This window comes from Lepidothrix coronata, unplaced genomic scaffold (genome assembly GCF_001604755.1).
Source record: "Lepidothrix coronata isolate B3197 unplaced genomic scaffold, Lepidothrix_coronata-1.0 Scaffold61, whole genome shotgun sequence".
NCBI lineage: Eukaryota > Metazoa > Chordata > Aves > Passeriformes > Pipridae > Lepidothrix > Lepidothrix coronata.
The window spans coordinates 1,049,533-1,065,024 of NW_016690241.1; the positions used below are offsets into that span (position 1 = coordinate 1,049,533).

The 15,492-nt window shown below is 37.8% G+C and overlaps 1 protein-coding gene across 4 annotated transcripts in view; it reads right to left on the reverse strand.

Moving 5' to 3' along the window:
- The window catches only part of WDR27 (WD repeat domain 27), a 100,813-nt gene that overhangs the window by 56,648 nt on the left and 28,673 nt on the right, over positions 1-15,492 (reverse strand). For all 4 annotated transcript variants that reach the window (XM_017817613.1, XM_017817614.1, XM_017817610.1 and 1 more), the window contains one exon: positions 11,639-11,736. In XM_017817613.1, the coding sequence (XP_017673102.1) occupies positions 11,639-11,736 (98 nt within the window). The remainder of the gene's footprint in view (positions 1-11,638; positions 11,737-15,492) is intronic.

Consider the following 15,492-nt stretch of genomic DNA (forward strand, 5'->3'; position numbering starts at 1 on the left):
GAAATTTCAGTGTTGTTAACACTAAGTAAAAATTACATTTTTTACTGCCATTTTCATGACATCCCACTGAAATCTCATCCATTTTCCTTAGTCTACAAATTGACTAAGGCAAATTCACAAATTAAGTTTTAAATATCTCCGCAGTAGGTTTTGAAAAAACTGAAAGACATTAAAGAACATTAATGACTAAAAATAAAAAGAACACACAAAACTATCCCAGGACAATGACCAAACACATGCTTTGGCCTTGTTTATTTTACAGAGGTAGAAACATCATCAGTAAATAGAAATTAGGAGCTGTAATGCCTATCATTAAGATACCCTAGGTAGCCAACTCAGAAGGGAAAGCTGAACTCCTGCATTAAGAAGAAGCTCTTGTGGAAGTCTGCTCTGTAAAGATTTAGAAATCTTCCTCAAGTAATTTATATCAAATGAAGATATGGTATGTGGAATCATAACATAAATAATTATTGCTTGCTTTTTTTACAACCAAATCTGGATATTTAAACTTTGTTTTATTTTATATGGTAATTCAAGAAAGGCAATATCAAAATGACATTCCAAACTGATAAATCTAGCTATATCTAGCCTATAACTGTAAATAAATTCTTACCTATTTGCATTAATACAGTCTAAAGGAAGGAATGCATTTAAATCTAATACAAAGAATTAATTTCCTGCTTTTCATGCTAATATTGCAAGAAGCATTGTGGAGTAGGTTTTTGGTAGCTGAGCACACTTGGACCATTTAATAATAAAAATGTTTTTAATGAGATGAAGATTAATATCCATCTAAAAAAAATACATGGTTGTAAAGAACTGTGATAGCTTTGCAGTCAATACAAAACTAAGGGGGAAAAAAGTACTATTTAGAGTTTCTTCAATATTAAAACACATTTTAGTACAAGTTTCAACCCCATTCAGAACTATCATTTACATATGTAGACCTCATTTCAGAGGTTTTTTTTTATACCCATGAGGTATAAAACAGACTTATAATACCCTGTGTTCTTCTTTTGCCTTTATTATGAATGCTGTCAACCTACTTTTTTGTTACAAAACAAATCCACATACTTCATTATAATGCAGCTGTCACATATTCTTTTCTTTTTTTAACATATGCTAGGTCCAGGAACAAATTTGAAATACTAAAATCTCCTGCCAACATCTGTGATATACACTTTTTCCTGGCCAGTAAAAGCACAGAAGCTATGTAAATTCAATTGACTGAACCTACATGCAGAAAGCTCTATATTTTTACCCCACATTGTTCTGTTGTAGACACGCATGTATGTGTAAGAATGCATTAAATGCCAAGTTGTTTTCATTCACCCAGGTGAAACAGGCATAATTAAACAAAAACATTACTTTGTGACTGATCCAACTGCTATTACTTACTAAAGCATAAAAGAGATACTTTTGAATGCGTGAAAATACAAAATTTTACAGAGCCTAACTCCAAACTTTATAGTATGTGTATGGTTGAATTTCTGTATAACAAAGCTACTGATATAAAGAGACATTTTGAGCTTACAGTAACCAGACCTTTCACGTCAAACTAGTTCTACCCTAAAACTGCTGTAAATAACCCAATTTAAGAGTATACTACAGTTAAAGAAAAGCAACTTATAAAGGCAGTCAATTACTGTGACTGAGATGTAAAAACATTTTTCAACTTCAGTTTTCTCTCATGAATACTCAGAGACTTTCAATAAGCAATGGCCACATTGTGAATTTGGTCTATTGAATAACCTGCCTCTGTTCAAGCTTCCTATTGACAGTAAAGGGGAATACTAGCTACCTCAGTCTCCTTTCATATCCAGCATTCTAACACATATGACTCCAAAGGTTAGGTAATGGAGGACACATCATAGAACATATATTTGATTTATACTTTCAAAAAGCTTTACTTTTTGGGAAGTAACCTGAAAGAAAACATGAAGGGCAGCCTATGCTTCACATGCCGCAGCTTTCACAAAATCACATAATGACTGAGGTTGGAAGGCATCTCTGGAGGTCATCTTGTCCAGCTACTCTGCTCACCTACAGTCAGTTGCCAATGACTGTGTCTGGATGGGTTTTGAATATCTTCAAGGTGTGAAAATCCACAACCTCACTGGGAAACCTGTGCCAGAGCTCAGTCGCTGGAAATGGTTTCCAGAGTTAGTTGTTCTGTCACCTTTCCAGGGATCAAGGTCTCTCAGTTCCCTTAGATCTCCTTCATGCCATTTTTGAAGATAGGAGTGACATTTACTTTCCTTCAGTCTTCAGGCACCTCTCTTGATCATCATGATCTTTCCAAGATAATTGACAGTGGCCTGACAATGACATCAGCCATCGGAGAGCTGAAGGAAGACCCTAAAGAAGACAGAGCTAGACTCTTTCCAGTGGTGCTCAGTGATGGGAAAAGAGTCAATGGGCAAAAACTGAAATACAAGAGGTTCTTTATGAACACTAGGAGACATTTGTTTACTTCCCCACTTTTTTGTGAGGGTGAATGAGCACTGGCACAGGCTGCCAGAGGAGGTTATGGTGTCTCCTTCCTTGGATATATTCAAAAGTCATTTGGACATAATTCTGGGCAACTGACTCCAGGTGACTCTGCTTGAAGCAGGGTGGATGGACAAGGTGACTTCCAAAGGTGCCTTCCAACCACAATCATGATGCAATACTGTGATTAACAGCAAAGGCACTATTGTAACTTTGAGGACATCTTTCTTTCAAATATCCTAGACAGAGAGAAATAAAACATAAGCCTGATATGTCTGTTGTTCCCCTTTATGGTCAGATGTGGCATTGCAAGATTTTGCCCTCAGTTAGGCTCCTATCAAATATTATTCATTGTGTAGAGTAAATCTGTCCCAAAAATCAGCCTTAATCATGTTTTTCTTGTCTCAGACAGAGTCCCAGTTGCACTGCTTACAAATTTCAGGGAGGTTTTTCTTTTCCTTCTGAGTGCCTTTTAATAGAAAATTTGAAGAAAAAGTTTATTTTTAATCTTATACTTGTAAGATACATCAGAACCCTATGAAAGAAATTTCCTCCTGAGAAAAATAAACAAAATTCATATATCCATTGTCCTTCCTGAACGTGTCTTCAGGATGAGCATTCTTCCTTAAGTAAAGCACTGGTCATCTGGACTACTTCTAAGTCTTTAAGACCTCATTCTCAGGGGCTGTAAAAGATAACTTCATCAAGGGGGTGTTTCTGCTTCACAGAAAAGTCTGCTAATAAAATGCTGCAAACCACTTCCTTTCAAAAGAATTTGACTCCTCTGTATTTGTGACCAATAACTCGATTGCTTCACTTATAAATGGATACATAAAACTAACAGTATTCCAAGGCTTTCACTGATCTTTTCTCTGCTATACCACAGCAATATAAAGCAATGTCTGAGTCATAGGAGAGTGCCTCTTTCCTTGTGCTAGTACAGCCACAGTAATAACCCATACCCTGGATTCTATTCTCTTCATGGTTTTCCTGTTCAACTTTTTCTTTATATGAGGATATATGTTCTATTACAAGTTTAGCTACTTCCCCACCCCCTCAAAATCCCGTTCTAAAAACACATTAAAAAAAATTATTCTAATTAAACTTTCCACAGAGTTCAGTAGAATCTTTGTTATGCAATCTATTAGCTCCAGATAACTCCAAGTATCACAGCAATGGAAAAAATGGAAAAAAAATCCTAGAATAAATAGATAGATGCTATGTGTATTCTTTTAGGGGGTTTCTTCTTTCAGGCTTCTTTATCCTTTTTTTTTTTTTTTAAGTAGCAACAGGTGGTGATCAAAATTATTTTGGATATTTCAGGCTTTACGTGGCCAGCTGGCATGCTGTCCAGCCTCCTAAGAATGCTTTTCTGGTCAGAGTTTTTCAGAGGTTACCATGACAAACATCTGGTAATTGCATGGGACAGCAAACAGCCAAGTTTTCCCTATGTTCTCCATTGTACATCTTTTAGTCTACATTCCAAAATATGTATCTTTTTATGTTGCAAAAAAACTTGGAGAATATTAGAAAAAAATGAAATATATTATTTGTCTTTATAAGCAAAAGATGCTGGAATGGTGTGTGTCTTTATGAATAAGGGGATACTTTCACAAATAAGTCTATTTAATTCTACTTGATTTGTTTTAAAAAAAAAACCTGCAAACCAACATTGTCTTTTGTTTTTTCTAACCCTTTCTCCTTGTATTCTATTACTTGTTCCCAGTGCTCTGGTATTTGTTTAGAGACCCTTCAGTACCAACAGATCCACTGAGGTTCTGCAGAATCCAAGTATAACATGACAGTAGCAGTAGCTACCTTAGATGTACTATACATATGGGTTTCATTTTAAACACAAACCAAATCCTTCAAGTGGGAGCTCAGCATATTTTCACCCTAGCCTCCAGCAGGGACTACATGTTGCCCATCCTCTATACTTTCATGCATCTCCACTCTCAAACTTGGAGGAACTCCAGCCACTGCTTTATCCCTAAGAATCCATATAACTAGACACAAAAGCTCCAAGGAAAAAAAATACGATAAATCATGATATCCTCACGTTCAGAAGAAACCAAGTAATCAAATTCTGAGTATGTGTATATGTGTATTTTGTTTAGGATGATGTCAAGCAGTTAGTTCACAGTGGAGGTGCAAACTAAAAAGTATCTCAAAATTGAAGTATCTCATTCAAACTGCAATTCTGACCCTAAGGCTCTCAAAGTGCAATTGTGAGAAAATGTATGAGTTCCATGTGGCTGTGGGAATTCTTCTAAAATATGTTGCACAGGATCATAATACTAGTTGGAGATTTTACCTTAATGTCTAAAACTATCTTTTATACAATTGGCTAATCCTTTCAGAGGTTGAAAGAAGGTGAAACTGATTTTCCCTGGGATCATACATCAAAGCATTATCAGGTAGCTGAGTATTCTGCAGAAGCAATTCAGTATGTGTAAGTAGTCCAATAGTCCTCAAATTTTCACTGTGGTCCAATATGCACCCACTGACTTTCTTTTTTTTTTTTTTTCAGAAATTGATGAGAAATGGCTACTTCAGCAGCACCACAGCATTAGAGCAGCTGAACTTCTGTTTCTCAAGTGATCAGAGCGTGAGTCAGAGCAGGCTGCTCCTGTCACTTGAGATGTTAGTGTGGCAGGATTTGGGAGCTACTCCTAACACCCTGACCGTGCTATTCTCATTACCTTCAATATTCTACAGTAATCAACAGTAATCTAGCAGCTAGCACATCTACCTCCTCACACCTACCATGGCAGCATCCTAGACCTCTAAACTGGGCTGTACTAACTTTTCCCTGCTTTCCCCATTTCTGGGTAGATAACAATCACATCTGACAGCACAGCACAGCTGTCCCATTCCTGCCTTCTAAATTAATTTTCAGTTTCATCTGTTATTGTCCATCTTGCTCTCTTATTCAATACTACATCAGTTCCCCCAGAAAGTTTTCCATACCTATATTTCTACGGCAAGTAAAGAACAAATGATAATTTCATAGAATCACAAACTGACATCATGGCTGAGGTTGGCAGGCAGCTCTGGAGGTCATCTTATACAACCTCACTTGACCACATAGAGCCAGTGTGGCTTCACCAATGCTAAACAGAGGGGAGCCATCACCTCCCACAATCTGCTGGCAACACTCTTCCTGATGCAGCCCAGGACATCATTAGCTTTCTTGGCCACAAAGGCACGTGTTCTAGCTCATGTTCCTCTTGGTGGCCTTTTCTGCAAAGCTGTTTTCCATCTAGTTGCCCCCCTTAGCATATACTGGTGCCTGGGGGTTGCATTTGGTGCCAGGGACACTTTGCACTTCCCCTTGCTGAACTTCATGAGGCTCCTGTCAGCCCAGTTCTACAGACTGTTGAGGCCATTGTAGATGGCAGCACAACCCTCCACTGTATCAGACACTCCTCCTAGTTTTGTGTCACTTGATTCACTCTGCTTTATCATTCAGATAGTTAATTTAGATGCTGAACAGGACTGGAACCAGTACTGATCCCTGGAGTACGCTGCTAATTACTGGCCTCCAACTAGACTTCATGTGACTTATCACCCAGTGAGGTTCCCATTCGGACAGTTTTCAACCCTTCTGTAACAGGGAAAGTTCGAAAGGATGCTGAAACTGAAACCATACACTGTTGAAAGCTCAACAAAAAACAATATTTATTACCAAGAGGTGGCCAACAAAACGAGAAACCCAAGAGAGAGGAAGGAGGAGAAAAATAAGCCCTCAGTACGATTTCCCCAGTCACCCAGGTGTTGCTTATGAAGTTATCTTACTGACCCAGAATGCCTAGAATTATCCATAGGAGAACCTGCATTCTCAGAGAGTCAGCAGGCTCACAAGATAATGGGCATCCCTGCAAAAGGCATATAAAACCCCCTAAGCTCCAGTCATAAAGACAACTTGTGCCTTGTTTCATCTCATTCTGCCAAAAGCTGAATTTGTTAGATTAAGAAGTCTGCTTTTGATGCAGGTCTTCGTCCTTCAAATGGAAGGCAATAGCCGACAAGAGCAGAGTATTTTTTTGATGTCTTAGGACATGAAAAGACCTGAGCAGCTCTTCACTCACCCAAAATATTTTTCTATCTCTCTTACTATCCCTTTCAGAAGTGGAAGAAATTCAAGTTAGGAGTATTGCTTAGAACATTAAGCAGCTTTTGCATTCCAATTAACTACATGGATCACATGTTTGATAATTACCAGGAACAACTTAGTAGCTTTTTTTTTTCTGAGCAGAAACAAGATAAAAGCATTCATCTGTGTGCTTTTTGCAGACCTATGTACATTGTGTGAAAAATAAATATAATGGTGACTATGCCTCTCAGAGTACAGCAAGAGCAGGGCTGCTACAGGGGAAAATTTCTGCAAAGGGAAAATGAGTGAGAAGCCAGTGGTGGTCATGGCACAGTCTCATCACTGACCAGGGCACTGTCCCACTGTATTTGAATAGGGTAGGCAAAGTAGTGTGCTGGTAACACTGACAGTACCAGCAGAAGTGAGATGATGAACGAGATCCAGAGTCCCTCCCGGTAGTCCAGTCAGAAGCAGCAGGAGATGGAGTCAGATACAGGGTTGGAGGCAATGCTGCTACATGGGTCTGCTGGAGACAGAACTCAAAGCAAACTACCTACAAGGTAGGTCAATATCTATGCAGGAAACAAGGCTAGAGGCAGGACTTGAGACAGGTACACTGACAACATAGAATCTTGGAACATTCTGAATTGGAAGGGACATTGAATCCAACTCCTGGCCCTGCACAGGACCATCCCCAAGAGTCAGACTGTGTGCCTGAGAGCATTGTCCAAATGCTTCTTCCACTCTGGCAGGCTTGGTGCCGTGACCACTTCCCCGGGGAACCTGTTCCAGTGCCCACCACCCTCTGGGTGAAGAACCTTTTTCTAATATCCAACCTTAACCTCCCCTGACACAACTTCAGGTCATTCCCTTGAGTCCTGTCACTGGTCACCATAGAGAAGAGATCAGTGTCTGCCCCTCCTCTTCCCTTCACAAGGAAGTTGTAGACTGCAATGAGGTCTCCCCTCAGTCTCCTCTTCTCCAGGCTGAACAGAACAAGTGACCTCAGCCTCTCTTCCTACGGCTTCCCCTCAAGGCCCTTCACCATCTTCGTTGCCCTCCTTTGGATGTTCTCTCAGAGCTTAATATCTTTCTTACATTGCAGTGCCCAAAACTGCCACAGTATTCAAGGTGAAGCCACACCAGTGCAGAGCAAAGCAGGACAATCCCCTCCCTTAAACTGCTGGCGATGATTTGCCTGATGCACCCCAGGACACGGTTGGCCCTCCTGGTTGCCAGAGTGCTGCTGACTCATATTCAGCTTGCCATCGACCAGGACACTCAGGTCCCTTTCCATGACATTGCTCTCCAATTACTCGCACAAAGAAAGATGAAGTTTTACTGTATTATGCCTTTAGCCATAATTTACTGATGAGCAAGGAAGAGCCACATCAGTGCCTAAAAGCTTTACAGAAGATCTGAAATCCACCTTGGGGAGGAAAAGTTTACATTACTTTACATTCTGGAACCTCTCTTTAGGAAAGCAATTCTTTGGAATGAATCATGCAAGGGAAGCTGCAGAAATCTGAACTCACTGTTTTTCTCAATATCAGCCATTCATGAAGATATGGGTGTTCATGAAACTTTGCTAGTGAATGTAAGCTGGTGCTACTAAGTGTTTAGTCAATATTCTAAATGCATTTAACAAAGTGAAAAGGGCAACATTTTGAATTTATAGTTTCTTCCTAACATAACAAATGAAAGAAATTTCCTTTCTTCTGGACATTTAATGCACAGAATTATCTAATCTACAAGTGGGAGGAAGTGAGAAATTGAATGGATCCAGATTGGTAAAGCAGAATTAAAAATTGTCATATGAAATAAGAGTCTACAATATTTCATCACAAAGAACACTTCAACTCCTTCAAAAAATGTAAGAATGCATTAACCTTTTGTACCTCCTAAACATAAAATATTTGCCTGAGTCTTTCTTGGGAATCCTGATCTGGTAATCAGATTCCATGCAGTCTAACCCCTGTGTTCACTGCTTTCACAAGAGAAAGCAATTTTACTTGTTCTGCAAGTAGCCATTCTTTTAGAAAGATAGGCTTAAATTGCTCTTCAAAATGTCTTGGAAGTTGGTCAAAGGTCATTATCTTACCCTAAAGCATGTATTCATAAGGCCTCATAGTTCGTTATCCTAACCTGGAAGAAGAGTAGCCATAATTGGTTCTTCTTCCCCAAAAAAACCTATTCCCCTTGTTTCTTTATTCCTAAGTCTGCTTTGTAGATTGTCTGGAGCTTTTCTTCTCTTAGCTATAGTTATAAACAAGGAACATGCAGGAGAAGTATAAAAATATTCAAAAGATTCAGATGAAACTTTACAAACCCGTGCATTTCAAAGTAAATGAAGCAGGAGTTTGAGTAAATCCAAAAACCACTGGCAGTGTCCAAGATTCCCTCATTTATTGGCAAGATGACCTGGCTGTGTGAGGTTGGCTGGCAACATCAGAAAGTTAAAATGCCTTTTCTTGTACCACCTTCAGAGGAACCCATAAGACTTTCTGGCACTCTCTGAAGCAATTTTGGAATGCCTCCAGATTATCAATAGTGAAAGAGACAGACAGATTCACAGCTTTATCCAGAAAAGATGATGAAAATTGAAGTTGCAAAATACTCTCACCAACTTTAGGAACAAAAGAACAGATAAATTAAATGAATTTTCAATGGGAAAAAAAATGTAGTTTATAACAGAGACTGAACAGAAAAATTCTTGTGGATTCAGAACAAAAATATCAATATATTCAAAACTTATTAAGCCGTAGGCCAGGTTAATATGTCTGAAGATTTAATCTAAGCAAAGATCAAAAAAGAACCTGAGCATCCTGCTACGACTCCTCAGTCAATTGTGAGAAAAGGAATGCATGTTATAAAAATAAAAAAAGGAACAATACTCAAAGAAACTGAATAAAATAACCCCTAAGAGTCTTAGGGACATTGTGCAGAGGTAATCTGCAAATTATTTCCCATGCTTTCAACAGCAGTTTGAAAAGCACTGTACTGGAGGGTTTTTCTTCCCCCTATTTAATCAGAAATTGGTACTTTACCGTATTATTACATAAAATAACAATGGATAGACTCCTTAAGGGGAAGAAGCAGATTAAATAAAAGCAAAATGTTCACTGTGGATGTCTAGGGCAGATATGTAGAACAAAATTAACAAACAGTAAAGGTGAGATCTTGCAGTTACTATCCACAAGACTGCAAATAGTATAAATGAGAAGGTGGACTTACCTTTGCTATATTTCAAGAACACTGGACAAAGATTTCACTAAAGGGACCCTATTCTGGCAAACCCAAAGCAGAAACAGAGAGGTCATTCCAGAAGGACCATTTAAAACACAGTTGCTGATGCATCAACTTTACAAGTCAACAACTTTAAGAGATTAAAGGTGCTGACCCACCATAAGATTGTTTAGGAACTAATCTCTCCTGTAAGTACTCAACAGTGCAAGGGATGGACTGGATTTGATTGGACAAGACCTATGAACCAAAAAAATAAGCAAAAGTGTTCAGTCTGAGTAACTATAGTAGACCTAACACTTGAGCAGAGACTTGTTCCGAGTTCAGATAGAGCTTTCCAAACTCAGACATTTTAAATTTATTTATGTGAAAAACACCTGGTGAACACATAGGAAAAATTGAAGAGTTTCCCTCATGAGAACTCAAGAAGAGATTTCAAAATATAGAAGACTCGGTCTCTGGTCTGAGCAATGACAGAAAATTTCATTTTAAAAAATTGTTTGTTTTTTTTTTCTTGAAAGTTACTAGTAATGATTCATTTTCTCTATTTCTTCTCCACAACAGTTAATACCATTGATCTGTCTAATGTGTAACAAATACACACATATACATAACACCTAATAAGCACTCTTAAAATATCTGTTGTTAAGGACTTGAATCACTTTTTTGAAGTTTGGCTAATAGAACACAGCAGACACTAGAATACACTGACTTAGCCAAATTAAATATAGAGCAATAACATACATAAATTAGTCCCTTCTTCCCAAGACATATTCATTTAATTGGTTGCCCAGATTTTACACTTTAACTATTTTACCATTCACCTACCTTACTTATACTAGTATTTAGAAACAAAGAGATAGATAAGTGATCTGTGAAAAGCTTGCTACTGTTTCATTACTCTTCAGCAACACAGTTTGAGCAGCTTATTAGAAAAACATAAGAAGGTAACAGATTCCAATCCCCAGCAGTCTCTAGTTTCATTACTTTCTGGCATTCAGTGCAACTAAGACAGAAATGCTCTTGGAAAGAACATACATGCCCCCTGCAGATTTAACATATTCTTACCATAGAAAGATAGAAATAAATTAAAGGCTCATTCAGCACTGCCCAGATAGAAAATTCAGTACTAGAAAAATTATATTACGTCTTTCAATAAATATAGGTTTACATTCACAGAAAACAAATATGAAATTATTCTTCAGAACTTTAACATCCTCCTGTTCAAACCCCTCTTCTTTTACACATAATTCTTTTAGCCTGCACAAGCCCCAAGTATTTATTTTCATGAGCAATGTTCCCTCCCTGACGTGCTATTCCTTTGTCCCACAGCTTTCCCCAGTATAACATTGCCACGTGTTTAGAAATTCTGAGCTTATGATAATGTGTTATGCAAATTTATAGCACTACATGCATGATTTGTAGTAATATTGTTACAATTGCGTTTATATTTTAAAAGACGGATCATAAATTTTACCTCTTTTAGAGGTAATGACATGCTGTTTTGGAAATACCATTACCATTCAGTTCAGTATACTATTATAGACACACAATTAGATCTACAAAGGTAAGTTAACATGGGTGATAAATTTTAAATATTTAATGGCTTCCACATATTATAACTATAATTGAGGAATGAGCATTCTGTTTGGTCTCTAAAAATTAGTAAATTTCAATCAGCCTTTCATTCTTTTCTTAAAGGCCTGACTGTAGACCTTATTCCACATCCAGGTTTCTACTGGTATATCACAGCAAGTATGACAAGATAAACCATGGCTTTTTATTCCAAGGTACCTAATTCATTCTTACCTCAGTGTTCTTAAATCCCACAGTTTGATGCCATCACCTGCAGCTGTGGTCATGAAAAGGTTGTAAGCTTCAGGTTGCTGAGTGCTGAAGGATGATCCCTGTAAAATAGTAAATCAGTTTCAGGTAAGTATCCTCATGGTGTTTTATAGATAGTTTTACGAGTTGTTAGGGTGCAGCACTTTCATCGCTGCAACCCGGGTTTGATTCCCAGCCCCCCGGGCAGATGGAGCTCGTCAGCCCTGTAAGGCAATCCATCTAAGAGAAGGTCACTCTAAACAAACCTACGTTCTGAGGACCTCACTGCCACTGTCCAAGCTTGCTCGGCCCCGGCAGATGAACCTCAGGATTAAAGGGTGGGCTCAGTTCAGCGCACGCTGTGTCTCACCTAAAAAATCCACTGCGCAGGCTCAAAGGGTTAATGACCTTTCCCAAATCTTCGCTCGCAAAGACTGGCCATTATTATTAGAAGATCTTGAGTTGGAATAGATTTATAGGGATCATGGAAGCCAACTCCCTGCTCCCTGCAGAACTACATCATACGTCTAAGAGCATCGTCCAGATGCTCCTTGAACTCTTACAGGCTTTGTGCCAGGACCACTTCCCTGAGGAGTCTGGTCCAGTGACCAACCATGCTCTCGGTGAAGAATTCAGTCCACTTAAGAAATAAACAGTAAATTCTTGTTAGGTTATGTGAGAATAGCTTGTTTGCACATACACAAAGGAGTGAAGAGGAAAGGTGGCATGTGAAGGAAGTCCCATAACCCAGTCAGAGAAATGGAGCACTGCCTCCACTCCTCTCAGCACTGTCCCAGGACAGCCATAAGCCCTTTGGTCCAGGGGTGACACCCACCATAATGAAAGAAAGGGAGAGGCTCTCTGGATCATCTGGGGATTATTAAATATTAGGGTATGGGATCCATGATGTAACATAGGGGAAGATCTTTTTGTGATTGCACAAGACATTATGGGAAGTTTAGGGGAGGTAATAAGAGCAATGAAAAGGGAGGGATCAAAGATTAGTTCAACAATTAACTATAAGACGTGAGCTAAGTGGGCACACTTTCCATTGACTTCAGTATCAACCACATTTATTCATAACAGGACTAATTTTGGATTTGTACATTTAAAATAATTAAACCCAGTCTAAAACCTATGATTTTTTAACATCCACGTTGGCAAATCCCAGCCATTTTGCTGGCTACAAACATCTTTCTCCAGGGAACTAAATATAAACAGTTAAAATTTTCTCTTTCTTTTCCTTACCATTCACATTCTTGATTTGGCTAAATACCTCACAGAAACCTCAAGGTAATTTCCTGCAATCACTGTTTGACTGCCAGGAATCTTCTATTTGTTATGGAAGCTAGTGTATAGCTTGCTCTAACAGATGAATTAAAATGCACTGTGCAACAGACTTCCCAACAAAGTCTACACATTCTCACATTTAGCTGTGTATAACTATAAAAAAAAAGAGTAATGCAAAAGACAAAGACAGTAGTTGTCCAAAGGATAACATTCATTAAAAGTTACAGAGCACCCTTTCTTCTTGTGCTTTTGGAACTTTTACTCACCACCCCTCGCTTCAGCCAGCAAAGATCACAGAGCTAAATATGAAAACTTCTACAGACACATACACATTTACTTTGGGCACTGCTCCTTTACTATAGAATACACTAAGTAATGAACTAGGTAAGAAGTGTAATACATTTGTTCCTTCCCTGCCCTGACAACATTTTCTCAGTAATACACTTTACCAATACATAGCTATACTTGTATCTTCAAAATATATATGCTACTGAATACCGATTATAGAAGACAAGAAAATATGTACTAGTTGGGATAATATATAAGCTGAATTTCATTTATCACTTTGTGGTTTTATAGTCCCTTAATTTATGATAATCTATTATTTAGGAGAATCTGTTGGCAAAAGTAGCATATTCCCACACACTCTTGAAACTATATTCTTTCATTCTGATAGACAAATCACTTGCCTCTGCCCCATCATCTTGCTTATCCACTACTGTAATCCCTTCTCAGCTTCTCTCTAGACTAACTACATGGCAACTTACACATAAAATTTGGCCTCAAGGACAGGGTTCAACAGAATCCCTACTTCTTTCACTAATTCCATATGAGCACCATTCATGTCATCCAAATAGTGCAGCTGGCTCATGCTAAAGGCACCAATCAACAGATGTCTCAGAAAGCACTCCATACCTTCCAGGCAAGCACATACCTTTAGATAGCATTGTAGAAAGAAGTTAACTAACTGAAATTTCTGAGTTGCCTATTAATTTTTTCATACTTCATATCAGGTACATTTCCTAATTAATGAACCAATGAATTTTGAAATAAAAGGGTCTGAGCAGAAAACTGAAAACTTGCTGTTTCTGTGAAAATTACTATAAATGTGCTAGTAGAGCATAATTACCATCCAAACGTTTGTGGTTTGCAACGATAGAGTCCTGTCCAGAGAATATTTTTTTGCAGTATTATAAATGTATTATTAACACTAAAGCCCTGAATCTCTGTGGCCTGATCTCAAATTGCCATCTGTTTCTGTATCTCAGATGTTCCTAAACTCTATGACGGGAACATGATTTTGATATTTCAATCAATTCCTTTTACCATGTCTCTTAAAAGTTAGTATGCAAAGCAATGGAATGATATAATAAGCTTAATCAAGTTCACTGCAGGCTGAGATGAATTTTACACACTGGTAATTCTCGCAATCTCTAGAACACATCAAAGGGACAATTTAAAATCAAAGTAATTACAATGCATATTATATGTACTTGCTTACAGCTGCCTCTGTCCAAAACCAAAAATAACGGAATGTCATGCTGAACTCCCAGGTTTCTAGGATATCCTATGTACTTAATAATTTGCTAATAGGTTTCTCCCACACTTAATTGGAACACACCTTCCCTAATGTAGAATATATATATGTGTATTTATGTGTGTATATATATATATATATATATATATATATATATATATATATATATACACTGCAATCACTAACAAGTATTCAGTCCACATGAAGAAATTAGGAATAGTCCAAAGGAAAGCCTTCATAAATTTTGAGGTGTAGGCACTAGATCTTTAGCATCAACTGTTTCACTCCACAGATCTGCTTCTATGGCATCAACTCTTATCCTTAGCTAACCTTATATTCCAACGGGGTTCAAACTTTAAACAGGATGTAGTTTGCACACAGCATTCTGCATGTTTTTATAAGTTTATAATATATTTTAACATATCATCTTAATGAAAATGCAGTTATATTTACTCTAATAGCTTTAAACTATCCAATGTAATAAAATAATGGTGTGTCATTTTCCTCTTGACTTATCTAAAGTATTAATTTTATATAATTTAAAAAAAAAGAGAACCTTGATGTACCATTTTCCCCCAAAATGATCAATTTTCTTTGTTATACCACATACCTCTTGGTTTTTTTCCCAAGTGAATATTTGCCTGCAGCCTTAAAGTTTTTCTTGATTAAATAATCTGAAGGCACTAAGCTGACCAAGCAAGAAGAAAAGCCAGAACCTTAAGCCTATATGTGTTACAAACAGTACTGAAATAGTTAGCACAATTTTAAGTGTTTTTCCAGATCGCATCTATAAGGAAAACCCACAAAGAGTTCTACAACAGTAATAATAAGGAACTGTTTTAAATCCACAGAAGCAAGGACTTTCAAACTGGGAGAGAAGAACCACATTCAACCAGACCTAAAACAGTAGGCATTCCAGAATGTACGGTACCATAAAAACTCCAAACACTCAAATCAACCTTTAAGGAAAAAAAAGAGCAAGGATGAGAGGGTTTTAGCCATCTATTCCATT